Source organism: Ambystoma mexicanum, chromosome 7p (genome assembly GCF_040938575.1).
Source record: "Ambystoma mexicanum isolate Mex_15411 chromosome 7p, UKY_AmexF1_1, whole genome shotgun sequence".
Classification (NCBI taxonomy): Eukaryota; Metazoa; Chordata; class Amphibia; order Caudata; family Ambystomatidae; genus Ambystoma; species Ambystoma mexicanum.
The window spans coordinates 81,581,744-81,609,392 of NC_090939.1; the positions used below are offsets into that span (position 1 = coordinate 81,581,744).

The 27,649-nt window shown below is 45.7% G+C and overlaps 1 protein-coding gene across 6 annotated transcripts in view; it reads right to left on the reverse strand.

Annotated features, from left to right (window-relative positions):
- The window catches only part of STXBP5L (syntaxin binding protein 5L), a 3,950,894-nt gene that overhangs the window by 56,120 nt on the left and 3,867,125 nt on the right, over positions 1-27,649 (reverse strand). For all 6 annotated transcript variants that reach the window (XM_069635832.1, XM_069635831.1, XM_069635829.1 and 3 more), the window contains 2 exons: positions 2,948-3,113; positions 785-896 (listed from right to left, as the gene is read on the reverse strand). In XM_069635832.1, coding sequence (XP_069491933.1) covers positions 785-896; positions 2,948-3,113 — 278 coding nt within the window. The remainder of the gene's footprint in view (positions 1-784; positions 897-2,947; positions 3,114-27,649) is intronic.

Genomic DNA, 27,649 nt, shown 5'->3' on the forward strand with positions numbered 1-27,649 from the left:
CGTGGGTTTGTTCACGAGATCAAAATGAAACCAGGCCACATTCCTGTAGTGCAGAAGGTGCGCAACATCCCACTCTCTATGAGAGAAGAGGTAAGAAAGGAAATCAAATTATTGGAAGATCAGAAGATCATTGAAAGAATAGAAGCCAGTGAATAGGTCTCATCATTGGTGGTGTTGCGAAAAAAAATCCGGAAAGCTGAGAATATGTGTGGACATGAGAGAATTAAATAAGAGTGTGATCCCAGACAGACATCCACTCCCAAATATACAAGAAATTGTGTCCACCATTGGACCTTCCAAGTATTTTTCTACTCTTGATTTAACGTCAGCATACCACCAAGTTAAGCTACATAAAGAATCTAAGAAGATGACAGCGTTTATTACACCGAATGGATTGTACCAATACAGGAGACTACCTTTTGGGCTAGTGTCAGCTGCTTCGGTATTTCAAAGGATCATGCAACAGCTGCATTTGAAACTCGCATTCTCGTCCCGTGTTAGAACATTCTATTTGTCCTTCCATCACAAGGTGAGCTTGTGCAGCGCCTCGTGATGAAGGGACGAAGAGTACATACATTACACATCTCCCCTCCTTGTTGTTATTTGAACATGGTCTGATAAGATTTCTTCTTAATTCTGTTCAGTTGCTACCCATGGTGGGTGGGGCCTGTCCACCTATACTTTGCTCTAAGCATATAATTAAATATTCAAGTAACGTCATATGTTTCCTGGTTTTACTTTCCCCACTTCACAGGGATTGCCCCTTTTAGGAGAGATCACTTACACAGCTCTTCCCTGTCCAACGTCTGCCCGCTGCCACCAAACAGCCCCTTCAGGAACCCTCTGTTCTGAGCTTCTGGCGTTTCCACTGGTGAAAACAAGTCTCCCAACATTTCCTGCGCGCAATCAGGAAAAAAAAATGAAAAAGGTATTAGACTTACCTTAAATAATTAAAACATGAACGTACCACAAAAGATATTGTATGATTCAACCGAATTATTGAATATATATCCTCATCGACTCCCAGAGAAGTACTGAAAATTGTTGCCATCAACTGCAAACAAGAAGCCATAGTTTGATATTGTACAGACTAACCTCCCTTTTCAATGTTGTTTTATCATGTGTAACAACTGTATAGGTTGTTAGCATATAATGCACTTATGATAAGCTACGTCTGGTGGAGCTCTGTTGCATATGATGACTGCAAACGAGAAAGGATTCAAGTGTCTTAAAATCCTGATGCTTACTGATGAGGGTGACCACTCTCTGATGAGAGTCACATCACCTTACTGGGTGATGTGACTTTCTGCAAAGTTAAGTGAGTAGATAATATATATTCTTCAGCAGGGTAAGGCTCTAATTACTTATCTGCCTTTTCACAATATATCTGTATAGAAGAATAGAGACCTACCATGTTTGCACAGGCATCCTTTCCAGAAGTCTGTCTAGAAGTGTGTCTGTCCCTGTAACCCAACAAGTCATCAGCAATGGAATGCAGGATATTCAAGATAATCTAGTGCAAGCCAAAGGGCCCTCCAAATCAGGGATAAGGTCATAATACATGTATTCACTTATCCTCTTCATTTTGGGAAACTCTCCACCTAGAATGTTTGGTAGCGCAGGTGCTCTAAAGAGGGAATGGGTACAAATGTAAGTAGTCATAGAAAGAAAGATGTGTCACCAGAAGCCCCCAAAGGTGGGCTTCTTACAACCTACTGTAAACGAGAAGGATAAATAAGGAGACAGTGAATACATGGACTAATACCAAAGTGCATCTGAGGATGGATTAGTTCTGCTGGTTACATTGCAGAAACCCGTGGCCAAGAGTAACCCAAACCCTACATAAGCCTTGAATATTCCAACTGAAATACCCCAGCCCAACATCTATGCAGCAGCACCTAGAGCCAGGAATGGGGGTACAGGCAATAAAGGTAGTAATGAAAACCTGGAAAGGGCTGTGGCTGACTACATTGTCAGAGCAGTGGGGCATACAAACCACAATTTGGGTTGTCTGCCGATATCTGTGCTTAGGTTGAATTATGAGATTCAGGCTTTGACATTAGGGTCTGTCTCTCTGCTTCTCTTCTCTCGTAGTTCTCTGGTTTTGCTTGCTCTCTTGCAAGCACTCTTTCTCCCGCTAGACACCTCTCACTTTACTTCCACCTCCCTCTCTTTCTCCATATTTTCCTCTCCCTCACCATATCCCTTTCTGCTTATTTCTCACCCTCTAGTTATCTCTGTTTTCTTTCTCTGTTTCTCTTTGCTTACACCCCTCTTTTCCTGTCTCTGTTCTTTCCCTTGATCGTTTTTGTCTCTCATCTCTTTATCCATCTCTATTTGTAGACTTAGCTTTTATTTATTTTAGTTTTGAACTGGAAAGGTCTGACCAAAGGCCATGCTGATCCTCCTCCTGAATATACTTTTGGTGGGAGGATGTCAGAAGTCATGCTACAGGAAAGAATGTAGATCATCCTGAACGTGTATTTTTACCAGCAGGTCTCATATCTACGGATGTAATAACAATGTTTTTTAACATATTAATTATTTTCAACACAGCAGATATTGAAAACTACTGGTTTTTGTATGCCGGACAGTGATAGGCTTCTTGTTTATGGATGCTAGTTACTGTCAAAGTACATATATACTTGAATATTGGACAATCCTGTTGTTCATCTGAAATTGAGACCTCTGTTGTCAAAGAACATAACATACAATGGTTGTATATTGTTTTGTGGTTCTCTTTGCGCTTTTATATTTTTTTTAACCAAAGTAAAGCATTTTCAATTGATTATATAGTGATTAAAATACTAGTCCACCTTTTATCTAAAAACAAAAGTTCATTGTAAATATATAAATTCTACTAGAAGTATTAAATCCCATTATCACTATAACTTCAGTTATGCTTACCCCACCCACCCCACCAAACCTGCTTAGGCACCATGCTAACCTGCAGATTATCACACATCTCTGCACTGTAGGTTATTCGCTGGATCTCTGTAGGAGAGCAGAGGTACATAGCTTGTCCTCCATTGGTGAAGCAGAACGTCCGTGCTATCCTCATGTCTGTCAGAGGCAGATAGTTGACATCCATCATTGGGCGGAGGCTGGGCAAGCTGAAAAAAAGAAGTGAAGATTCTCAAATGTTGACTTTCAATATTTTAAATACTTATTTGGGACGACTGGATATGTGATTAACTATTTCAATTTCGCTGTAATATGGCATCATTTCACCAAAGTGATAGGTGGAGCAGAACTGTTGAAATTCAACCACTGAAATTGAACCAGCACTGTTGAAATTCAACCACTGAAATGCATCATGGAAAGCCATATAACATGATCTCTGACTACAATGAAGGACAATTATATGTTTTTCAAACAATCTTTACTACACTAGTTAACAAACTGATGGATCACAAGCTGAAATATCCAGCTACTAAAGCCAGTGACCTAAACCCCACTCACGTGCCAATCACTGCTAATGCGTTGGTGGTTTCTTGTCTTGACACTCTTTTTTCCCTACTTAAGCAGACTCACAGCCTCTTATATTTTGCAGTTTATCAGCTGGTGCAAGTGGATGAAGGTCATGTGACTTAAGCATCACCCACCTGCTTAGCCCTGCCCCTTCCATTCCTTTCTTAACTCTTAGATCACACGGTGTGTCTCATCCGAAGCAAAGTGTAGACAAAGAAAAGGGCAATTGATGTGTGGACCAGGCGGACTCTGGACCATAACCGCTGCTCTTAAAATATCAGGTATGCTCCTTTGAATATGTGTTTCACCCCTCTCTCCCAATAGCCCATCCCCACCATCACAACTCATTTCCTACCATTCTGCCCACCAGCAACATCATGGACACCCTATTGCAGCAACTGCACCTGTGTCACCATAGACCCCATCAGCACCCCATCATCCGCCAATACACGAAAACTGATGCTCGCCAGCATCTGCTCAGCAATCAGCCATACAACAGACATCACCAACGTCATCACCACACACGACTTAGACACCATCTTCAATGCCAAGACCTGGATGACATCCAACTCCACCCACATCCTAGATGTCCTCCTACCCAGCGGCTGCAGTATTCTACAAAGAGGCCGTCAAAACAAGATGGGCAGGAGCCTCATCATAAAATACAAGGTATCATGACATTGCACCCAACTAGATGTCATCACCATCGCGCCTCTTTCAAAAAAAATCTCCTGGCACTTCTTGCTCTTCACAATAGGGAATCTCGGCATCTACAGTCCACCCAAGCCCACCGCTTTCATCATTGTAGACTTGGAGGACTTAGTCACAACAATGTCTCTTACGCACACCAACATCATCTTCCACTGTGAGTTCAACATCCTTGGCAACCTCATCTATGAAGGATGATCTCTACTGCCCTCTGTTCTAAACCTAACACAGCACAGGAAAGACCAAACGCACATGAAAGGTAACATCTTCTACCTCATCATCACCACCCTGCTCACCATCTGTCAAAGCTCTCCAATCCTGCTCGACAGATCAGACCATCTGGCAATCCCCTTTGACATCAGCCACCCCACCCCAGTCAAGCACACCAATCGGAATCCCAGCAAATAAGCCATCAGATCATTGAAGAATTTCAGAGTGGAAGCTGTCATGGATGACATCGCCAACCGCTACTTCACATAGGACGATCTACCCCAGACAAACCAGGACTGTGGCTCGCTTCTCCAACAACTGAACACCACCCTTTCAGCCAACATCAACCACCATTCCCTGATTTAACAACAGACCCTCAAGCCTAAACCTTCAGCAACCTGGTACACTCAATAACTCAACCGCAACAAATGGACCATCAGGCAACAAGAAAAGACTTGGTGACAATCCTGCAGCACATCTGACCTTGCCCTGCTCAAGGTACTTTATGCTACATGCATAAGACTGATTATCACTTCCAAGGCCAACTACTACCAGAACACCACAGCCAAGCCCAACAAGGAAAGCAGATCCCTTTTCAAAGCCATCAAGCATTGAATCAAGGCTATGCCAGACCCTCCCATCCAGCACTCAATGGAAATAACCCCTGCAATCAACTCTTTCTTCCTCAACAAGATCAGCATGATCTGCCAGCACAGGCACCAACTGACAGCACACCACACATACCATCTCGCAAAACCACCATGACCTGGATAACTTTCAAGACCCTCAACATGGATGACCCAACGGCCACTGTAGCATCCCGGAAGGCCACATCATAAGCGGACAACATCCTTCCTGCCTCTGTACTCAAGACCTTTCCCACTGAAGTACTCCTCCCTTCCCTGGCATTCAGTAACAGTTCTCTTACTCAAGGCACTTCCCCCTCAACACTCAAGACCAGACAAATCCTGCCACTTCTCAAGAAACTAGCACTGGACTACTACGATTACTTCCCAAATCACCCATCTTCCTTTCCTTTGTAGGATCTTTGAGAAAGCAGTAGCCATGCATCTCCTCCAACACGTCACCACCAACAACTTCATTCAGTCCTATTAATCTGGTTCCATACCCAACTACAGCACAGAAACTGCTACCATGAAGTTGATGGATGATGCACTTAACATCCTCTATGATGGACATCCTTGTCTCCTGGTTCACCTTGACCTCTCAGCAGCGTCCGGCATCCCTAGGTGACCAGACACTCTGCAACATTCTACATTGCTGCATGGGGATCAGCAAGACAAACCCAAATTCTTCCAAATGGATTCCTCGAGATCACCAACTCTACCCATCACCTTTAGAGTCCTGCAAGGATCCATACTCTCCATCTTGATCCTCAACCTTTACATTGTAACTGCTCGGAACCCTGTAGCTCCACACAACATCCACATACATCAATACACAGATGTAAAACGGCTCTAGCTCAAGATAACTCCATCAGAAATATCCATTGGTTAACAGTCTGCCTCACATTGATCCATTCCTGTATGTCAGTACTTACCTGATGCTCAAAACCTCCAAGACTGAATACCTACTGCTGGCCAACAACACTGAACATCCTGACACCCAGACCTTGCTTTCCGCTATGAACCTCAAGTGCTAAACATCCCAGCTGACCATGCCTGTCAAGACCCTTCAGTTCTAAATCGATAGAAACCTCTCCTTCAAGGAATACATAGCAAAGAAGATAGAAACTGCTTGGTACCAACTTTCCCTCTTACAGAAAATCAAGGCCTGCGTGCCAGCAAACAACTTCAGATCTGCTGTCCAAAACTTGGTCCTCGCCCACCTCGATTGTGGCAATGCCATTCTGGAAGGCCTTCTGGCAACCAGCCTGGGACCCGATGATGTGCCCTACATGTTGCAGCAAGACTTAGCAAAGGAATCTGCAGATTTCACCACATCAGCCCGATCCTCATCAAACTACGCTGGTTCCCGCTGCAAGCATGTATCATCTTTAAATCCTACTGCATCATCTACAAGCCCATAGTCCTCAAGTCCCCAAGCTACCTCCCTGAAAATCTCAGCATCTCCAGAGGCCTATGTTCCACAGTGTAGACTTGAACTCTGCCAGTGCAAGAAGGAAAGAACCAGTAGACAGGCCTTCTCTGTCTACACCCCCAGACTCTGCAACCTCCTCCTCTTTAACACCAGACTCGCTCCGTCGCTTCTACATTTCATGAAGGAACTCAAGCCGCTCCTCTTCAAAAAATGGCTCCTCCCTAACAGCCAGGTCACACACCCTACACTATATACCTAACCTAAGACTGGGTGATCTGCTTCCCCCTGTTTCTGCTCATGGTCGCTTATAGATAGCTGGCTGCCTATTTGCTCACACTACATTGTCTCCTTTATTAGCTCCCTGCTCCCTTGTATGTCTGCTTCCTTCATTGTGTACTTACCCTATGACAAGGGATCTTTTGCGCCCCAAGGTTTGGTCCGCTCTCAATAAATACCTTAAAGATAATGTAAAGAAATAACTAGCAAACGCTGAAGGCTTTCTTACTTTTAAGAGATCTGCTGTCAGACTGGTTAAACCATGATAGTAATATTGTCTCTTTCCAATACTGTAGCCCTTTCAAAAGCATTTTGCTATTTTGTAGAGCTATAAAAACATCAGTAACATTACCCAATTTAACAGTTTGCTAACCTTGGAAGGACAAAAGGCGGAGCTATCCCAGCCTACCATGATTCTAGGATTCTAAACTATCACCTAAAGGCCTCGCTCCCATATCAGCAGAGAGCACTGAACTTGGTGAGCTATCACAAGAATTGCAAAGTAGTCCATAGTGATTGCAGCACCAGAGGAGTAGTAATTGCTGCCTTACCAGGTCACACACTAGGTCTATACAATATTAGCAAAAACCCAGGTCCGACTGCAGGCACAATTTTTGTTCGACTGAGCACATTTATTGTATTTTGATTATGACTATGCCATAGGCAATATGCAATACATGTCTCTTCAAAGCATAAGACTTTGTCGCTTTAAATCCTAGGCCTTTAATTTTTGGTTTTGAGGAAAGACAGAATAACAAAAAGGGCCTCATTACAAGTTTAGTAGTGTGGGAAAGTGGCGGTAAAAGGGGCCGTAATTCCTTGACTGCCACTTTTCCCGCACTGCAAAACCACAAGTTTGCCGATGGGGGTTCACTGATTTACCTCCAGCTAAGAGCTGGAGGTAAATCAGGCCCCTACCGGCAAAAACAGCAGAAATTGCCAACCCTGGTATTACCAGTGCTGGAGCCGGAATACCTGCGATTCCTCCAACAAAGTTCTATAAGACCCAATGGTATAGGGAATGACTGCTGTTGCCGGCACCTTGAATATCCCAGAATTACCAGGATATCAGGTGCCGGTAGCGGTAGGTCCGTTTCCCGGTATCCCACCCGAATTACTGCTGGGATACCAGGAAACTTGTAATGAACGCCATATCTCTTGCTCGTACCTAAACGTCACACATCACCAGCAACATTGCACCACAAACAGAACAGTCCATGTGAGCTTCAAACACAATATCAAGACGCCACCTCCCAGGATAGGGAGCTGTTGTGACATATTTCTAACCACTGTACCCTATATTGCAAGGAAGGCTCCAGATGTAAGAGGAATTTTGCATAGGAGAATGTGAGGGTGTCAGTGGTCCAGACTCCGGAGTTTGATCGTAGAAGTAATTTCACCATTACACAGTGCCACAGATCGCACAGAAATCACTCAAGTCTTTAGATTTTGTCTAGTCATGACTCTCCTCCCTAACCCAGGCATCCGTAAACGCTGGGTCTCTAATCTCCCTCAGGGACTTCCTAGATATCCCTATTCTATGATATGATGTGATAGGTTATTTATGATGGACAGTCATAATTTCGAAAAAAATGTCGACAGACAAAAATGTCGACAAAAAAAGTCAAAAAAAAAAATGTCGACTTTCGTTTTTTTTAATTATATATTTATTTTAGGGGTTCGGGAGTTAAAAAAAAGGGAAAAATTAAAAAAAAAAAAAAAGGGGGGTTGGGGGGGACCCCCCCCCCATTTAAAAAAAAATGCATTGAAAAAAAAGTCGACATTTTTTTTTTCGACATTTTGTTTTCGAAATTTTGACTGTCGACATTTTTGTTGTCGACATTATGACTATAAACCGTTATTTATAAAGTGCTTAATATCCAGAGGTTTCTACACTCACCTCTACCTCTCTACTCTTACTCCTCCCTCTTTGCTGATATCCTTTGAGTATTTGACTCCTCCAGATCTTACCTCCACCTTTTGATGTTGCGTCTTCTCCTACTCTATTCCACTACTCCTATCCACTACTAACCTCCTCCTCCCACTATTACTCTTCTATTACTACTACTCTCCTCCTCCCACTACTACTCTACTACCACTAGTAATGTCCTCCCATCAACTACTCAAACACCCTCCTGTCACTCTGCATCATTCACTTTACAGGCACTCATTACACTAACCACTCTACTCACTCACCACCCCAAAAATGTGCACTTACACTGTAGTATCTTTGCACTCACTAAACCAATACCTACCTTACAATATATCAGCCTGCACACTCCACGCCTTCCTCTTTCCTGCTGCTGGTCTCTTTGAGTGCCTTCTCCTCCTCAAGCTCACCCAAACAACCCACCATGTGCCGTTTACTGTCCCCTTTATTCCTCCTTCTCCTGCAATACGGCAACTCCCCCTGCCCAATGCCGCTGGTCTTTCCACACCCGAAAGTGTTACAAGGTGAGAAAGGCATAAAGAGTGGGTTAAGTGCCGCCTACTTTCCCACACGAGACCACCACAGGATATCCATGGTCGCTCGGCTCTGTAAACCCAAATGTTCCAGTTCATATGGGGTGGTTCACCACCTGGTTACCCTAAGGTGTGTGCATCACCATATGGAATTTGTGTTTTTTTCTTTACTCCCCAGTGGTCAGTGGGCTTCCCGGCCACCTGCCATGTGCCTTATTGCACAATTACACAAAACAGTTGAATAAAGCGCTTGAGCTGTTGCCCAAGGTTAGTAAATATTCCATTCTTACCATGTCTAATTTACCAACTTGCTGCTTTTACAAATGCTGTCAACAGGCTAGGTAAGCGCTGCACTTGTTCAATATAAATTGTTGTGGGTGAACAAATAGAGGTGGCTCCTTTAAGAGAGGAGAGCACGCCAGGGCGGAAGGGGAGGAACAGGGAGGGAAGTTCAGTTAGTAAGAGTTGGTCGAACCTTAACGGGGCTCCTGTCGTCATTTGGGCCTAGCATGCAAGCGTGACCCAGGAGCCAACAACTGGCGACGAGGCCACCACACTCACGGCGTGCCGTTGGTCGGACATAAGCCTAGCAGGACATCGGAGGGGCTGCCGCATCCACGGTGTGCCGCAGGTCGGGTGTACAAGCCCAGCAGGTCATTGAAGGGGCCGCCGCATCCACGGCGTGCCGCAGGGAGGGCAGAAGAGCCCACCAGCGCAAAGAGGAAGCCGCTGCATCCGAGGTGTGCCGCAGACGGGCAGGACACCCAGCAGCAGCAAACCGAGTTGCCATACTCTCAGAAACGGAGGGCCGCCGCAGCGACTGTGAGCCCAGCAGACCACAGACAGAATGCCCAACAGCATGGTAAAGAAGTGAATCGTCAATGAAGGAGGCCACCGCAGCGACTGTATGCCCAGCAGAGACCACGGAGCGAAGCCGAGAAAGGAACGAGCAGCGGTACCTGTCGGCCTCCCACGAGCAGCGCGGAGGAGGAGAAGAGCCCGAACACATGTGCCGGAACATGCGCACAACTATGCAGCAGCAGCCGGAGTCATCGGTGGCCCAGACACAGCCGCAAGCAAGACAAAGTGCCGGTAAGAAAACCTGCCCCAACCGCGCACTAGGACACGCCAAAGGCCCCAGATTAAAGACAAACGCCTACCCTTCACGTAATGTGACCGGCCACCCCCAGCTAACAGAAGGCAATTGGCCCATCAGCCTGCCATCCAGGCTCAGCAAATCATAGCCAATACACCACTATCCCACGTGGCAGAAGGCCCAATTGGCACTTCAGCCTGCCACCCAGGATCAGCAAAACGTGGACAAAGCACCTCTAGCCTACTACCCAGGCACGGTACGCAGAGCACACAAAGAAGATAAAAGAAAAGTGTACGCCCAGACGCCTGATATCCAAGCACAAAACGGAACGCGGGCAAGAGCACACACAGAAAGGGAACCATAACCGTGGCCCCCCCAATTTGATACTGCCAACAGCCCCAACAGACCGAAGGGCTCATTACCCACCTTGTCACACCCAGAAATAGACCACGATCAACACGCCCACAGCACCACGAACTGAACCACCATGACCGACCAAGCGCAAGTAGCCGCTGACGCTGGGGCATTCCCAACGGCCAACGCTGGCCCCACATCCCACACCAGCCTTATGAGACGACCCAACTTGTTTACCCGACAGCCAGAGCCCTGTCACTCATCGACCTCCAATACGAATCGACTGAAATAATAAAAGGCTACCCGTCAGACAGGGAAGAAATCCAAGAGATAACCTGTTCGCCCATCGACAAAGACACCCTCAAAACACGCTTCCCCAAATTATTTGAAGGAGTAGGGATGCTGAAAAACGCTGTCATCAAATTACATATTGACCCAAAGGTCGCACCGGTACCACAACACCCCTGCAAAGTGGGATTTCATCTCCAAGCACAAGTGTCCAAAGAACTACAACTCCTGTTTCAGAACGACATCATTGAGAAAGCCGAAGGACCCACACCCTGAGTATCACCCATCGTAATTGTCCCCAAAGACAACGGACGGCTGCGCATATGTGTTGACATGTGCATTCCCAACGCTGCCATGTAGAGGGAAAGGCATCCCGGGTTTAGTCTAGAAGACATGCTCGTCAGGCTTAATCAAGCAACAAACTTCTCTAAATTAGATCTTAACCAGGGACACCATCAGATCGTCATAGATCCAGCCTCTCGACCAATTACCACCTTTGCCACGCACGAGAGACTATTCAGATACAAACGCCTCAACTTTGGCATATCCTCAGCCGCTGAGATCTTTCAAGAAACCATCATCGGAAGTCAACGCCCTAAATTATAGCAATGACATCCTTGTCTTCGCAAGAACCCAAGAGCAACATGACAGGGCACTCCTCGCAATATGCAAGATGCAGGCATGACACTCAGAGACCCCAAATGCGACATCAATAAAACCAGCCTTAGGTTCTTTGGACACATTCTCCCACAGAGGCATCACGGCCGACCCGGAGAAAATAAAAGCCATGACTGACCTACGATCATTCCTGGGAATGGCAGGAAACTGCGCACGATACCTCCAAAACTATGCCACCACCACTGACCGGCTTCGAACACTCCCCAAGAAGGACACCCCATTTAACTGGGACTCACGGTGCCAGACGGCCTTCCAGACCATCAAGGAAAGCCTGGCCAACCACCGTCAACTGGCCTACTTCCACCCCGAGTGGGGCACCATCATTACAGTCGACGCCAGCCCAGTAGGCCTCGGTGCCATCCTGGCCCAAACCAGCCCTGGAGACAGCGCCCAACATGCAGTAGTGGCCTACACCAGCAGAGCCCTATTCCCCACCGAAAAGGCCTACTCACTGGTGGAACGAGAGAGCCTAGCAGCCGTGTGGGCCTGTGAAAAGTTCCACCACTTCGTAATTGGTCGAAGATTCACATTGGTCACGGACCACCAAGCTTTACTGTCCCTATTTGGGAACCCTAAAACGAAGATGCCCCCCGAATTGAACGATGGGGCATAGGACTCCAAGAATACGATTACACCATAATCCATAAACCAGGGGGAGATGCCAACCCATCTGACTACTTGTCAAGACACCCAACAGAGACAACGACAGCTCATTAGTCTGCGAAGCGGAAGAATACATAGCGTACCTGTCCACCAATGCCATGCCTCCCACCATATCAACGTAGGTGTTCGCAGCAAGAAGTAGAGCTGACCTCACCATCAAAGCTGCCTTACACCTCACTTGCAGGAACAAATGGAAAAACCTGCACGGAAGAAGCAATGGAGGGGAAGGGCCGGACAAGAAAGACCTAAGCCGCATAGCCAAGATACACTCGGAGCTGGTAGCCACAGACCAAGGCATACTATTACGCGGCAACCGACTGGTAGCCCCAGAGGATCTCCAGAAAACACTAGTAACAATAGCCCATGAGGGGCATAGGGAGATCGAGAACACCAAGAAAGTTTTAAGAAACCACATATGGTTCCTCTACATGGACATCAAAGTAGAAGACATCCTAGCTCACTGTGGACCCTGCCAACAAGCGGCGAAAAAGACAGACCCAAATCAGATGCGACCGATACCACTACCAGAAAGACCCTGGCAAAGGGTTGCAATGGACTTCTATGGACCCCTAGAGGAAGGAGGATACCTGCTTGTAGCGATTTCCGTTTGTCAAGCAGAGACCATCAACATCGTTCTACGAGGCAGTTCCAATCATAGACGAACTATTCAGCGAATGGGGCATTCCAGCCACCGTAAAAACAGACAATGGTCCCCCATTCCAAGGACGTGAATTCGTGAAACTAGCAGACCACCTTGGCTTCCTCCACCAAAAAATCATGCCACTCTGGCCCCAGGCCAACGGGATGGTGGAACGCTTCATGGCAACCATAAAGCTAACACGACAGAAAGCTCTAACAGATCAGATGCCACATCCACAGGCAATCTGTTGCATGTTCAGGAGCTACCGGAATACACCACATGATGCGACAGGACAAACACCGGCTGAACTAATGGTCAAGTACAATCCGCAAACCCGCATTCCTCAATGGGAAGACTATACCCCGGAACAAGATGCAGCCATAAGGGAACAAGATGCTGAGAAGAAAGCACGTGTCAAATAATGGGCCGATAAGAAAAGGAACGCAAAAGAACCACAGCTGGAAGTAGGGCAGACAGTCCTGGTCCGACAAAGACAACTAAGGAAGTCGGACACCCGCTACAGCCCAGAGCCCCAAGTGATCACTGCTGTAAAGGGACCCATGATAACAGCAATAGGAGAACCAGGTGAGATAACCCGGAATGCGTCATTCTTCAAAAGACTATAGCTCGAGGATCCAGACACCCCGGAAACTACAGCAGAGGACCTAGAGCCGGAAGAAGATGCAAGCCCTCCAATCGAAACAACTGGTGAAACCAGAGAGTCCCTGGGCATTCCCCAAAGAACAGTGGCGAGACCCGTGTGGCTCATCGAACAAATATAGACTCCAAGCTTTCATGTTAAGCACAGGGGAGATGATGTGGGTGAACAAAGAGAGGCGGCTCCTTTAAGAGAGGAGAGCACGCCAGGGCGGGAAGAAGGCGGAAGGGGAGGGACAGGGAGGAAAGTTCAGTTAGTAAGAGTTGGAGTTAATAAAGAGAAGGTCGAACCTTAATGGGGCTCCTGTCGTCATTTGGGCCTAACATGCAAGCGTGACCCAGGAGCCAACATAAATTATTTTGAATCATTTGACTCCTGGGTACAACGCAAAAAAAATCTGAGGGAAGAAAATGGAGCAGTTACCGAATGTGCTAAACAATGCTATCAGTATCAAAAGCACTCATTTTCTGGAATATTGTAAATAGGTTATCATCTTTGGAAATCTTCGGAAGCAAGATGAGTATACAGTTCCCAGAAATGGTCGGGTTACGTCGGTAATCATTTTTGTGTCCACACAAAACATACATTATCTCATTATGAACATACATTTTGTTTTTGTATTTATGGAACAACAGAGTATCATTTCAAACAGAAATGACTTGGGGCCTGATCACGAGTTGGGCGGTAGCCCTTAAACGCGATGGTAACAGAGTTACTGCCGCATTCAAGGGTCTGCCCAACCTCGAGTCTGCCGCGTTTACCCCCAGCTCAGAGCTGGCAGTAAACACGCTAGAAAATTGCCAATTTCCGGCACAATTACCGGTAGACCGAATGGGGAGTAACTGTTAGCGTCCAAGCTGTGATCCAGCGGCAATACCACCGGGCGGGTGGGCACAAACGCAAATAAAGTTGGGCAGGATCCCAGCCGGGATACTGCCCAACTCGTGATGAGGCCCTTAGAAAGTAGTCAATAAGAGAGCAGAGGCAGTCCTCGGGTAAGGAGCCTTTAAAAAAATAAAAAAACACTATTGGAGTGAATGAGGTAAATTGGGTGATGAAGGGGAAATAGTGGGAACACACACAAGGGACAAGGACTGGAGTACATAACAATATGTTTAGCATTGAGAGCTTTAGGCCGGTAATATCAATATTTACAAATTAGAGAATAGTCCAGAGGGCAAAGTGCTGGAGAGGTAGGTTTGGCAGTTAGCTATGGTAGGTAGGTAGGGGTGCTCCTTCTATCCCTAGCAGATGGAGTTTGAACCATGATTTGAAGAATACAAATGAAGAGGTAGCTCTGATGGCTGGAGGAGAGCATTCCAGTGGAGCGTGGGAAGGCAAAAGGAAGTAAAGGGGAAGGTGGCACAGAGGATATTTAGTGAACTGATAGATGAGGAGATTTTGAGGAGAGTACAGTGAGATGCAGGCAGAAAAGTAGTGGGGGCAAGATCATAGACCGATTTAAAGATGAGTAGCAGGAATTTAAAAAGAGAGCAATTCTACACAGACAGTCATTCATCGTGGTGGCATTAGTTGAGGTTTTAGTTGAGCGGTGCATGGGATGAGGGCAGAATTTTCTATATTGAGGATATTTAGGAGGTCGTATCTGGTGTGGTGGCAGTTGGTGTGATGAACTGGAAGAGTTTCAGTTCACTGTCAAAAAGAACCCTAAGGCTGAAAACCATTGAGTGAGGGAGTGAGATGTTCAGGGAAAAGACATGGGAGAAAAGTGAGTGGGAAGGAGTTGCGGGCAGGGAGAAAGGAAACGTTATTGACCCTGACTACTAATTAATTGAATTACACATGAATTTGTACACTTACGTTTTAAGAGATATTGTAATATGTCCTGACACGATAGTTATTTTATGAACAGGCAGAGGTACCATTAGACTATTAACACTACTGCATAGTGCATTGAGTTTCCTGCTTTGATTTCTATTTGTAGTTATTAAGAGAGTCCCTTTTGACGATGGAAACTTTATTCCTTTATTTTTATTCCTTTTGGGCTGAATCCATATGTTTTTTTTTTTTACATAAGTTACATTTCTTCTCCAAACAAAAGGGATAACACAACCATATCAGCAGAGCATCCCGTTGTGACGTCATCACTTTTAGGTGTGGTGACATCATAACGACGGCATGCACACTGTGGAAACTTTTTGAAACCTTTATTTTAACGTGGGATTTCCCATTTCAATTGAAATGTTCAAGTGTTTACAGTAGGAACAATTTCTCCAATTTTGTAAGCAATATTGTGACTATAAAAGGCCCTACACACATTTTCGTGTTTGGAATAACAAACAGTGACTCTACATCAATACAAACAACATGCCATTGTTATGTTACTTTGCTTTTCTGTTTATACTTTTTTGGTAGCTTCATCCAAGGCTCTGCATGAATTTGTTGAAATACATCGGAAGCCAAGGTAATTTACTGCTTTTTATGAATTTTTTAATTTTTATTGTAAGCTAGCAGAAGTACCCATTCTGTAGGTTGCTGTTCCGATTTGCTTATTGCTTGATGTGCTTTGCACCCTGAAGTAAACTGCACTGAAAATGGGCAGGCTGACATACCCCAGAGCAGCCGTTGGGGGGGAGGGAGAGTTGGTGTGCTGCTGCATACTGGTGGGACCTTCTGTGCTCTCTCCCCTCCTGTCGCCTCATCCTGGCGTTATGCAGTTTGTTGCAGTGCAAATATCTTGGAAACTGTCTCTCCTAGGGCCTAGTGCTTGAGTTTTGTTCCTCGTGTCGGGATTGGTCCTTCTACGACCACACTGATGTTTCGCCGATTTCAGGCAACCGTCTCATGTGTAAAGGTGCTGAAATCCACGGAAAGGGGTGGGGTGTCCAAATATCATGTAGCTAGTAATGTTCGGGGGGTCCTAACAGGTAACTATGCACAATTTGGTGCAGATTGGTGAAATGGTATGGAATTGTATAAGGAACGCTTTGTCAAGCCACAAACCGACAAACACATTTTGAATTGTGCAGAAATCCAGGGAACGGGGTGGCGTGTCCAAATGTCATGCGACCAGTAATATCCAGAGGGTCCTAACAGGTAATTATGCAAAATGTGGTGCAGATTGGTGAAACAGTGTGGTATTGTATAAGGAACAACGCTTTGCCACAAATACGTTTTAATTTGTGCTGAAATCCAGGGAACGGGGTGTGGTGCCCAAATTTCGTGTAGCTAGTAATGTCCGGAGGGTATTAACAAGTAACTGTGCAAAATTTGGTGCAGATTGGTGAAACGGTGTGATATACATAGTTGTACAGAGATTTGAGTTATTTTTGTTAAGATAAGAATGTGTGCACACAGATTATTCACCAGGTTTTTGTCTAGAGGAGTGTATATATGTATACAGAGCTTTGACCAGTTTTTCAATAATATCTTTGTGCATATTTGTCTACATTATTTAGACAGCACTGGACATACTAGGAAGGTTATCAGGGTAGGGAGGGCAGGTAGGTAGATATTTTGTTTGTTGTATATGTTTTACAGATGCCTTCCCTGAACAAGGATTTTGGAAGACCGAATGCATTGGATCAATTCTTCCTGGTCCAGCTGAATTTGTATTTCAGATTGGATCAACTATTAAAAGTACACTGCATTTATGAGGAGTATTTTGTGATGAAATTAGACATACATTAATTAGCAGCAAAGTCATCAGGAAGGCAACACACAGCACTGGGGATGGTTTCCTTGGTCTTCTTTTTTATAAAGCGTTTTACTGCTATCTGCGAATGCGGTTTGCTGTTGTGGGCCTTATACCATTTGTCCGAGTGTATATGAATATTTAAGTGTGTATTAACCAAATGGATGCCCACCTCTCTAGATTAACTGTTAAGCCTTTCTAGTGGTCCCAAGAAGAAGTCGGGTGAAGCTGAAAAACTCTCAATCTGAGTCTTGCATTAGGAACTGTAAGGATGGAGGAAGCCAGAATCGCCAACAGTTGTTGATACCACCATACCAATGTGGCCTGCCTGTTCAGAAAATGGTGTGCGGCCCGAAGACTATCCTTGTATCTGTCCAGGGTAGGATACAATTTTTCCTTCTTCACCTGATCCAAACAAATGTTAAGGTCTGTGAGGGTACCAGATCTTATTTGCTGAGATTGACTCAGAACCACAGGTCATAGAATATGTCCAGAAGGGCCAGAAGCATTGTTTGCACCTCAGCCAGTGAACTGGCTCTGATCAACCAATAATCCATAATTTAACGGTTGCGCAGCGGAATTGAGGCAGAAATATAAAATCTGGTATTGGATATGTTTTCCCATGACCATGAATCAAAGGTGCTTACGATTTGGATGCCAAATTGGGACAAGTAAATAAACGTCCTCTAGATCTGGGGAGCATGATCTCCCACACAGAGGTATTCTGCTATTGGGCTGGCATCACCATCTTGAATGTTTCTAGTGGTAGGTATAGATTCAGAAAGGAAAGACCCAGCACTCACAGGCCCACCTGGTTCTTTTTTGGAATTGCAACGATCCTCAAATAGAACCCTTTTCCCCTGTCTGAGGGGGGAACTGGTTCGACTGCCTGAGCTTGAATCAGCTGCCCAAATTCCTTGAGTAATGCTGGAGAGCCTATTTACAGAAGTGGGAGGAAGCAAGAGTTTGTGGTGCAATTGATTGATGTAACCCTGAAGAAACCACAAAGTATACAGGGGTCTCAAAACAGATGACTCCACTGCTGTGAAAACAGAGCCAGTCTACCACCTAAGGGTCTGGATGCTGCCCTCATTGTTTGTTAGGATCAGAGGCTAGTGTAGATGAGGTGGGTGAGATAAACCACTTGGGGATTATGTGCTGTTTCTTACGCCTATAGATGCTGAGTGACCTGTTGGGCTGCTTGGCCGTCCTCTCTTGAAATCCCCTGAAACCACTGAATGATCTGGATCTATCATCTGATCTGTCTTGAGTGTGACCAAAACATTTGGAGATTGGCCCTCAAAAGAATAGCTAGAGATTTTACAGTCTGTCAACTCGCCTTTTTCTTTGTAAGCTCGTCGCTGAGAGATGAATGGAAACAGTCTACCTCCTTGAAGGGTCCTACGCATCATGCTTGTGCCTATACAATATGAGCCACCGGAGACTGGAGTAAATTCTGTGCTACTAGCTTCACCTCTGCAAAGCCTGCCTTGAACTCTCCATGGCATTCTAGAGGACAATCTGGCAAATAATCTGCCATCTTCCCCCAAAGCTTTTGATTAGCTTCATACAGTATGTCGTCCACATTGGCCTGTCTTAAATGCAAACCTGCATTTGAATAGACCTTATGACCATCATCCTCTAGCACTCTGTCCTCCTTGCAAAGGACCGAGGATGAAGATGCTGCCCTTGAGGATGTTGCAAAGGCAGGTTTGGAACAGAGCGTTGCTGCCATTTTGACCGATGAATGAGGCTGAGGATGTGAAGCTAGAAGTATGGTATCCACTTCCAGTTGCCTGTATCTAGCATCAAGCTGTTTGTTGAGTGTATGTGTGAAGTGAGGTTTCTTCCAAACTTCCTTGGCAAGTGACAAAACGTCCCTTTTGCAATGGGGTTGTGACTGATTTGAAGCACAGAGCATGAGAATGTCTGCGAGGACTCCCGCCTCAGATACATGCTGTGAAGACGGTACCCTTAAAAACTCTGGCAATCTCCCCATAAGGTTGTGCTAAAATGTAGCCAATGCATGGGTGTCACCCTTATCCATCTCATCCGTATCTTGCTAAGAAAAGGTTATCTTGGGGGGTGACTGGTCCTCCTGAGGAGCCAGATCCAGGCCTCCCCATCTGTGGGAGACCCTAAATCAGGCTGTACAGGAGTTTCCAGAGGCTGTGGTGTAACTGGTGGAGGTGGCCTGTGCTCTGAAGGCTGTTGAGGAGGTACAGGACCTTGAGGAAATAGCACCACGTGAGCCAGTATTGGTTGTGGCTGCTGAGGACCACCACTTTGATTAAATCCTTTAGACTATTTCAATTTGTGGTGACTGCATGAGGCTCATAAACCTGTCAAAGTAACACTCTTCACAGGATGCTTGCGAAGGCTGTTGAGCCAGATGCTGCGCTGTTGATGTAGTTGTCCATGTAGCCGAGGGTGGTAACCAGGATCCTATCTGGATTGATAAACCCATTTTCCTGAGTACCGGAGGGAAGACAAAGGTTAGGGGGGGGTAAGAAGCCCCACAGAACCTGACCATTCCACCCTGAGAGAAAATGCAGGTCAAGTTGGCGTGCAGCCTGCCAGAACAGACAATGTTGGTAAACTCTGTCGCCACCTCAACCTCAGACAGGGAGGAAAAGCCCATCCATGAGGGCAGTTCATCCTCTGTCACAAGTGAGCCCATCTGCCTCACTGCCATTTTGTCTTCCCTGATAGGAATAGAAGGATTGTGGAGGAAATGTGAGTCCAGCACAGAGCCTAGAAGAAGAGACCTCACTGGGCTCTCATGCCGTGGCTCAATTAACATCTGAACCTCAGAGAAGACTCCAAGAGTCACTGTGCCCTTGGGCCTTGACCAGGTATTCCTTGTCTGTACAGGCACCCCCACGGGCCTTTGGCCCGGTGCCAGAGTTTATGTGTTTCTCAGATGTGTTTCTGGTAGCTGAGCCACAAGGCACCTCTGAGCCAGTCCTGGTAGAGTCAGTACACACCTCAGAACATGTGCCGGTAACCGTTCAACCTCCGGACAAGCCCCAGTATCAGAATCTTCTGAACCCCTCCTAGCCGACAATCTTCTTTAGGAAGTACTAGCCCTCCTGGGGTGCCCTAGAAAAAGGTGACTTACCTTGTTATGTTTGTCTGTCTTGACCTTCAGCCACGTGAAATGTCTTCAGATGCTCCGGTGGAGACCTTGAAAAAATATTGCATCACCTGGAAAGCCTATTTGTTAACAACCTCGAAGTCGGGGTGTCGCACGTTGCATAGGAGTCCCATACCGGTGATCGGACCCAATTAACTCTAAGGAGAGCAATACACAGTCTGAAGAAGGAAAGGGGACCTCACAGGATGCACCAGAGGCTGGAAAGAAAAGAAATGAAGAAAAGAATTGGGGGAAACGCAGGAGAGCTGCAAAATATTAGCACTAACAAGGGCTTATCTGATCCTGGCCATGCAGAAAAGAGCACGAGGTAAGATGCTGGAGGGTTGTTTTAGTGGTGTGTGGACATGCCCCCTGCTGTGCGCTCAAATTTAAAGGGCACATGCACTTTCTGCGTGGAAAAAGGTTCTGGTCCCTTCCACCAACAGGGATGCCCATACAAAGGGGACAGAATGTAGGGGTACAATTACTTCCTTCTTTGAACAGTTGAGCATGAGGAAGAGTAGGGCATCTAGAGGTGGATGGTAGCAGGTTATCTGTTCGGAGATTGGATGGGGGAAGGAGTATCGTCAGCAAAGAGATGATAGTTAAAGTCTTGTTAAAATCAAAGCAGGGCATGAGTTTACTGTGGGATGGGGTTTATATTGTGAAGAGTGGCTCTATGATGGGTACTTGATCAACGCCCATGGGAAGGAGGCTATGGAGTTCCATGATGTGGAGCAGGAGAGGTTAGAGAGATTGGAGGATACCCACTCGAGGAAGGTGTCCTTGAAACCAAGTAGGGAAAGAGTGTGTACAAAGGAATGATGATCACCAGTTTCTAAGGCAATGGAGCAGTCTAGAAGGATGAGCACGGAGGAGGGGTGAGAGTGGTTGGCAGTGGTGAGAGAATTGGAAACCTGAGAACGATCTCAGCAGAGTGTTGGGACTGGAGGACGATCTCCACATGTCCTTATTTGTGGTGGATCGTAGACCACCAGAGATGTTGAGTTTCTCACTGAGGTAGCTTGGCCACTTCAGGGTGACAGCCTTGTAGATGATGCAGCAGGATTTGAGGATGATACAGGCTTGCATTGGGCTTCAGGTGGTGCAAGGCTATGCAGATATTTAAAGAACAAGCACAAAGTGTTGAACTGGACCCTCTGCTTAACTAGCAGAAAACAAAGAGATCTACACAGTTGGGAGATCAAGGAAAGCTTTGGCAGATGAAAATACAAACTGCAGCATTTTGTGCAGCCTGCGGGCAACACAGCTGTTGTTATGGAATATTCACTGGGTAACATTTGCACAGTCAAGCTTAGAATTAACTAATGCACCGACAGTGAATGAATGATCTGCTGAAGGAATGTAGGGCAATACTGAACATAATGGACAGAGCCTGTACAAAATGGCCTTAACTAGCTCCCTAACTTGACACTCACAGCCTAGATTGTGATGCCCATAGCAACCAGGATTCTTGACTTTATGTGCAAAGTAAGTTGGAAGACAAAACAGGGCAGATGAAAATGGGAACCTCGATGGATCCTTAAGTAGATGTCTAGGGCCAAATAAAATAATCTCAGTTTTAGATGCATTAAGCTGTTACCTATTTATGGTCATCTGCCATTTCACTTCAAGCATACAGTCCAAGATATTCTACAATGAATCTGTTGAGTTATTGACGCAAAGATAAATCATCTGTATGTCACCGGCAAATGAGTGATACTGTAGGCCGCAGTTGTAATAAAGAGACATCAAAGGCTGGGTATGGATTTTAAAAACTAGAGGGCACAGTGATGACCCCTGGGGTACTCCATAGGAACCAAGAAGCTAATCAGAGAGGCAGCTACCAATTTTAACTTGTTCGGTGTGGTCCTTCAAGAAAGAAAGAAATCAACTCACTGCCTCCTGGGATACACCAGCGATTTTCGACAGCCTGGGCAACAGAATGTTATGATCTACAGCATCAAAGTCTGATGAAAGATCCAACATGAGCACCCTCATCAGCATATTTTAAGATGTCATCCCATAGCGCCACTAGGGCAGACTCTATCCTGTGAGCTGGACAAATACCAGACTGGAAAGAGTCCAAAGGCTGAAATTCTTGAATATGGCTCTCTAGTTGCACCGTAACTACTTTTTCTAAAAATGTTGAAGGCCACAGTAACCCAGCTATTGACTGATAATTCTGTAACAGCCCCGGGTCACGTGATCATTCTTTTAATAAAGGGGTAATCGTGGATTGGAGGAACCCCAGGACCTCCCGTTGAGGGAAAGTTGGTTGCATAAAGACCATAACAAAATCAGCTAAATATGAGGTGTGTCTACAAGCCATGCATGCGGGTATAGAATCATAAGAAAAATTAGTCTGTTTTAAGGCCTTAAGGTGTAATGACATGGCACTGAGGAAATTGGGGAAAAATCAAAGACAGCCTTAGTAGATTCTGATACATTACTAGGGCGGTCAGATGATAGACCAGAGTTTGCTTTATTCAGGTGTTCCAGAATAGATTTCATTTTATCCACAAATATCATTGGTGCTACAGTTGAGGTCATGCAGAGAAGATTACAAAATGTATTGAGAAAGTCAACAATTCTCTAGGATTGTTGGTGGCATTAATTTGTGTATTTAAAAAGTCAGATTCCACTATAAAAAAAGGTTTTTCTTTGCTACAGGATTCCTGGTTCAAGGTTCTAAGAGTAGAGGTGTACTAAGGGTTGTGATGCTTCTTTCTTCTTTTCAAACGAAGGGGAGTGAAAAAATCTTACACAGTTTTTAAAGTGTTTACATTGGAGGAGACAACCTTAGGAGATACAAAAGCGGAGCTTAGAGCTTTGCATGTAATCCTGAATAGGTCCTTAGCTCATGTCTGGCAGAGAGTATCCCAGGACCCCTCTTGTTATCTGCATATTCCAAGTAACTTTGGTTCTCACCCTAAGTTACTAGGGGAATCCAGACGTGGACCCCTTGATCACTATTCTTAGAGAGGCACAACTACACCCTACTGATGAGGTTCAACCAGACCGAAACACGTGTCTGGGGTTGCTGTTGGTACTCTTGTTTAGAGGAGAATTGCCTAGCATTTTGGTACTGGACTGCCCCAGGGCAGGACAAAGACTGATATGTTTGGGATATTTCTTCTCTGTGAAAGATAGTGAGCTAAAGACTCTGGGTAAGGCTCCTGTCACCAGGACTCATGTCTGGCAGAGAGTCTCCCAGGATCCCCCTTGTTATCTGCCTTAGCTCTATGCAGCAGGCCTTGATTGGTTACCAGTCATTTGGTCGAAAATAAATGGTCCAATGACCATTTGATCGATGTAAAATGGTCGGAAAAAAAAAGGTCGAATTTATTTATTTTTTTATTTATGGGGGGGGGGGGGTTTACCCCCAACCCCCCTTTTTCTTTATTAAAAAATATTTTTTAAGCAACCAAACTAAAAATAAATAAATAAATTCAACCTTTTTTTTCCGACCATTTTGATTCGATCAAATGGTCATTCGACCATTTATTTTCGACCAAATGACTGGACACCGCCTTGATTAGGAATAGGGGTAGTATGGTGGGGTGGTAGCAGACCATATTCCAAAGTGACAATCCTTAAATAATGATCCGACCAATCAACTGGAACAGTAGTCGGGAGCACGACTCCAAGACCTCTATACATAATTATTTCCAGGCAATGTCCCGACCCATGAGATGAGGAAAACAAACATAAAATATCATAGTCCTCTGGTATCTCAGTCAATTTAATAGCATACGTGTTGTCTGGGATATTGTGCCAAAAAGTCCCTAAGTAAGAGTAATCCTGGATATCCAAGAATATTAGAGGGTAGAAATTAATTTAGATGTTCCAACAAATGATATGCAGAACTGGATGGACGATAGCATAATAACAATTAACCCATTTAATAGAGAATAAGTGGGGAGCCAGCAAAAGAAATGTAGCTGAACTACTATCTTTAAACTATGTTCAAAGAGAGTTGACAAGCCTCTCTGTCAAATACAATTTCTGAGAAAGAGTAGAATATTTATTTTAAGGGAGTATTTGACGCCCTGAGTAAGACATTATTGATTTGCGAAGGTATTTATTTATTTCATTTGTATAGCGCACAACAGCCCTTGGGCATTGAGGCAGTGTTACTTGAGGGGAGCTTAGTTACAGGGAGAGGGCACATGGGGAGAAATAGTTATACAATGAGCAAATTTCAAGAATACACTCGGATACATAAAATATACATATAGGCATAGGTGAGTCGCATTTATGTGATAAACAGGTAGATTATGGCTGTAGATTGTGGCGTATTTCAGGTGAAGAGCACTGTTTTCATGGCTTTGCAAAAGGTCATGAGGGAGGCCTCACCTCGTATAGTGGGAGGTAGGGCATTCCAATGTGCTGGTGCTAAGTAGGGGAAGCTGGAGCCACCTGCTCTAACTCTTCTTACCAAAGGCACACAGAGCATGCTGGCGTAAGGTGTCCTATTTGGCCTTGTGGAGGAGGAGGGGTGAATCCTTTGCGAGAGGTATTCGGGTGCAGAGTGGTGGATGCACTTGTGGGTCAATGACAGGGTTTTGAATAAGATTCTCTCTTTTATTGGGAGCCAGTGTACCGCTTTCCTGGCGGCAGAAATGTGCTCTCTTTTTGCGATGCCTTGAGCTGCGCAGAGGGCGTTGTTCTGGATGACTTGTAGTCTGTCCAGGTTTTTGGTGGAGGTTCCAAGGAAGTGGACGTTGCAGTAATCTAACCTTGAGCCTGTGATGGCTCTGGCTATGTTAGTGCAGTTCTCTTTGGAGAGGAATGGTCTGGCTGCGTTAATTAATTTGGCATGGTAGGCTGCCGAGGAGGCGATAGCACTAACTTGTTTGCACATGGATAGATTGGAGTCCAAATAGACTCCAAGGGTTTTAACTGAGTCTGATACAGGAATTCTGATGGAGTCAATATTGAAGTGGCTAAATTGTGAGTTGAGGTTTTTTAGTGTGTCGGGGGAGCCTACCAGGAGGAGTTCTGTCTTGTCAGAGTTGAGGCATAGTCCGTTTATTGCCATCCAGGCTTGGATGGTGTTGTAAATGTCGTTAAGCATGGCGGAGTATGTGTCATAGTTACCCGTGAGGGTGAGGAGGATCTGTGTATCGTCTGCGTAGTTAGTATAGGAGATGCCCATAGCGTCGAGGATGAGAAAGAGTGGGCGAGTAAAGATGTTGTAGAGGGTGGGCGAGAGGCAGGAGCCTTGTGGAACTCCACAGAGCATGATAGTGGGCGAGGCAGAGGTTAAGCCAGAGAACACTTGCATGGTTCTGTCTTGTAGGAAGGAGGTGATCCAGGTTGTGGCGTCAGGGGAGAATCTGGCTGTGGTGGAAAGGTGGTGACATAGGACATCGTGGTCTACTAGCTCGAATGCTGCAGAGAGGTCGAGGAGTAGGAGTAGGGCTGATTTGCCTGGCATCGTCCATCTGATTCTTTAGGTCAAGTAAGGCGGTTTCTGTTCCATGTCTGGGGCGAGAGCCAGATTGGCGTAGCCTTAGGAGCTTGTTTTCTTCAATGAAGTTCTGCACCTGCAGATAGGCTGCTTTGTCCAGTATCTTGAGCAAGAAGGGGACGGTGGTGATGGGCCTGTAGTTATTGGGGGAAGTAGGGTCGAGAGAGGGTTTTTTCAAGAGGGGGCGGACCCAGGCTTCCTTGAGGCAGGAAGGACTTTCCCATTGGCAAATGATGCATTGATTAACGCAGTCAGTAATGGTGCGAGGGTCTTAGCAGAGTCTTTAATAATAGAGGCAGGGCAGTTGTCACCCTCACAGTTGGATGGTTTTAGTGTCCTCATGAGGTTGATCACGTCTTGTTCCTGTATGGCTTTGAATGAGAAGACAGGGGTAGAGTCAGGGGATTCGGGAGAGGTGGGGGTAGAGGTGGTGGGGAGCAGGTGCTTAGCGGACTGGATTTTGGTTTGGAGTTTACTGAGTTTGTTGCGCATGGCTGTTTGGATTTCGTCACACCATGTCTTGTCTTTGGTGAGGTTAAGGGGGGCAGGCATGGGGGTCTCTAATTCTCTGAAGATGGAGAAGATTTCTTTGGTATTGGAGTTGGCATCGGCGATTCCTTTTTTTAAATAAAACATTTTATTATTTTTCCATGACATAATGAAAACAACCACAGAACAGAACACCAAAACAAAAGAAAAGCAAAAGCGTCCTAGGACAGTCTCCCCAATAGGAAATTAACACAGTATCAATATCACTGACCACCAAGATCTTCTCGTCAGGCCCACGCCCCCCCCGTCCATACCACAGTCTCCTTGACCCTGACCATCACGGCCCAGTCTCTTCCCATTTTCCCCATATTTTAGATGCTTTGGTTGGACAGCCCCTTGCGCCATATATTCGGTGGTCTATCATGGCACATGAATCCATATCCAATACCCACTGATCCAGTGTTGGGGGGGTCCGGTACTCCCCATTTTTGTGCGATATTACGCTTCATTAGGGCCGCAGCTGTATTTAAGAGCAGTTTTCCGCATTTATTGGAGTCAGACTCGACTGGTACTCCCAGGACTAGGACCCTCGGGTCGAGATCAATAGGTCGAGAAAATGCCCTGGACAGTTCTGTACAGCAAGCGTCCCAGAAGGTGTGGATCCGGGGGCATGTTCAGAGGATATGGAAGAAGGTTCCCTCTTCCTCTCCACACCGGAGACAATTTGAGTTTGTTGCCCTCTTCCAGCCATATAACATGGTCCTAGGGTAGTACACTCTGTGCAGGATTTTAAGTTGTACCAGCCTGAGCCTAGAGGAAATGGCCACCTCCCGCGGATGCATTAGAACCTGGATCCAGTCTTCTGGGTCTCTCTCCCCTACATCCCTTTCCCACCTGGCCTTTAGTCTGGCATCGGCGATTCTTGATTCAAAGGATTTGGCTTTGGCAAGGATAATTGCCTTCTTGTACTCTTTAGAGCGTGCTTTGAAGGCGAGTTTGTCTTTATCTGAGTGGGAAGTTTGCCATAGTGTGAGGGCTGTCCGTTTTTCCGTGTGGAGTATGAGGAGGTCTGGGGTGTACCAAGAGTTAGAGTGACTCATGGGTTTTTGTTTGCGGGGTTTGAGCGGAGCTATGGCGTTGACGGCTGATTTGATAGCGGCATTGTATGAGAGTGCGAGGCTTTCTGGATCTGTGGAGAAGGGTGGTCTGAAGGCTGCACCTTGGAGGAAGGGTAGTAGTCTCTCTTTAGTTAGCTGGCGAAAGCTTCTTGCGAGGGCAGATGGTAAGGGTTGAGGAGATGGAGTAGAGGGGTGTGTTGTGGGTATGC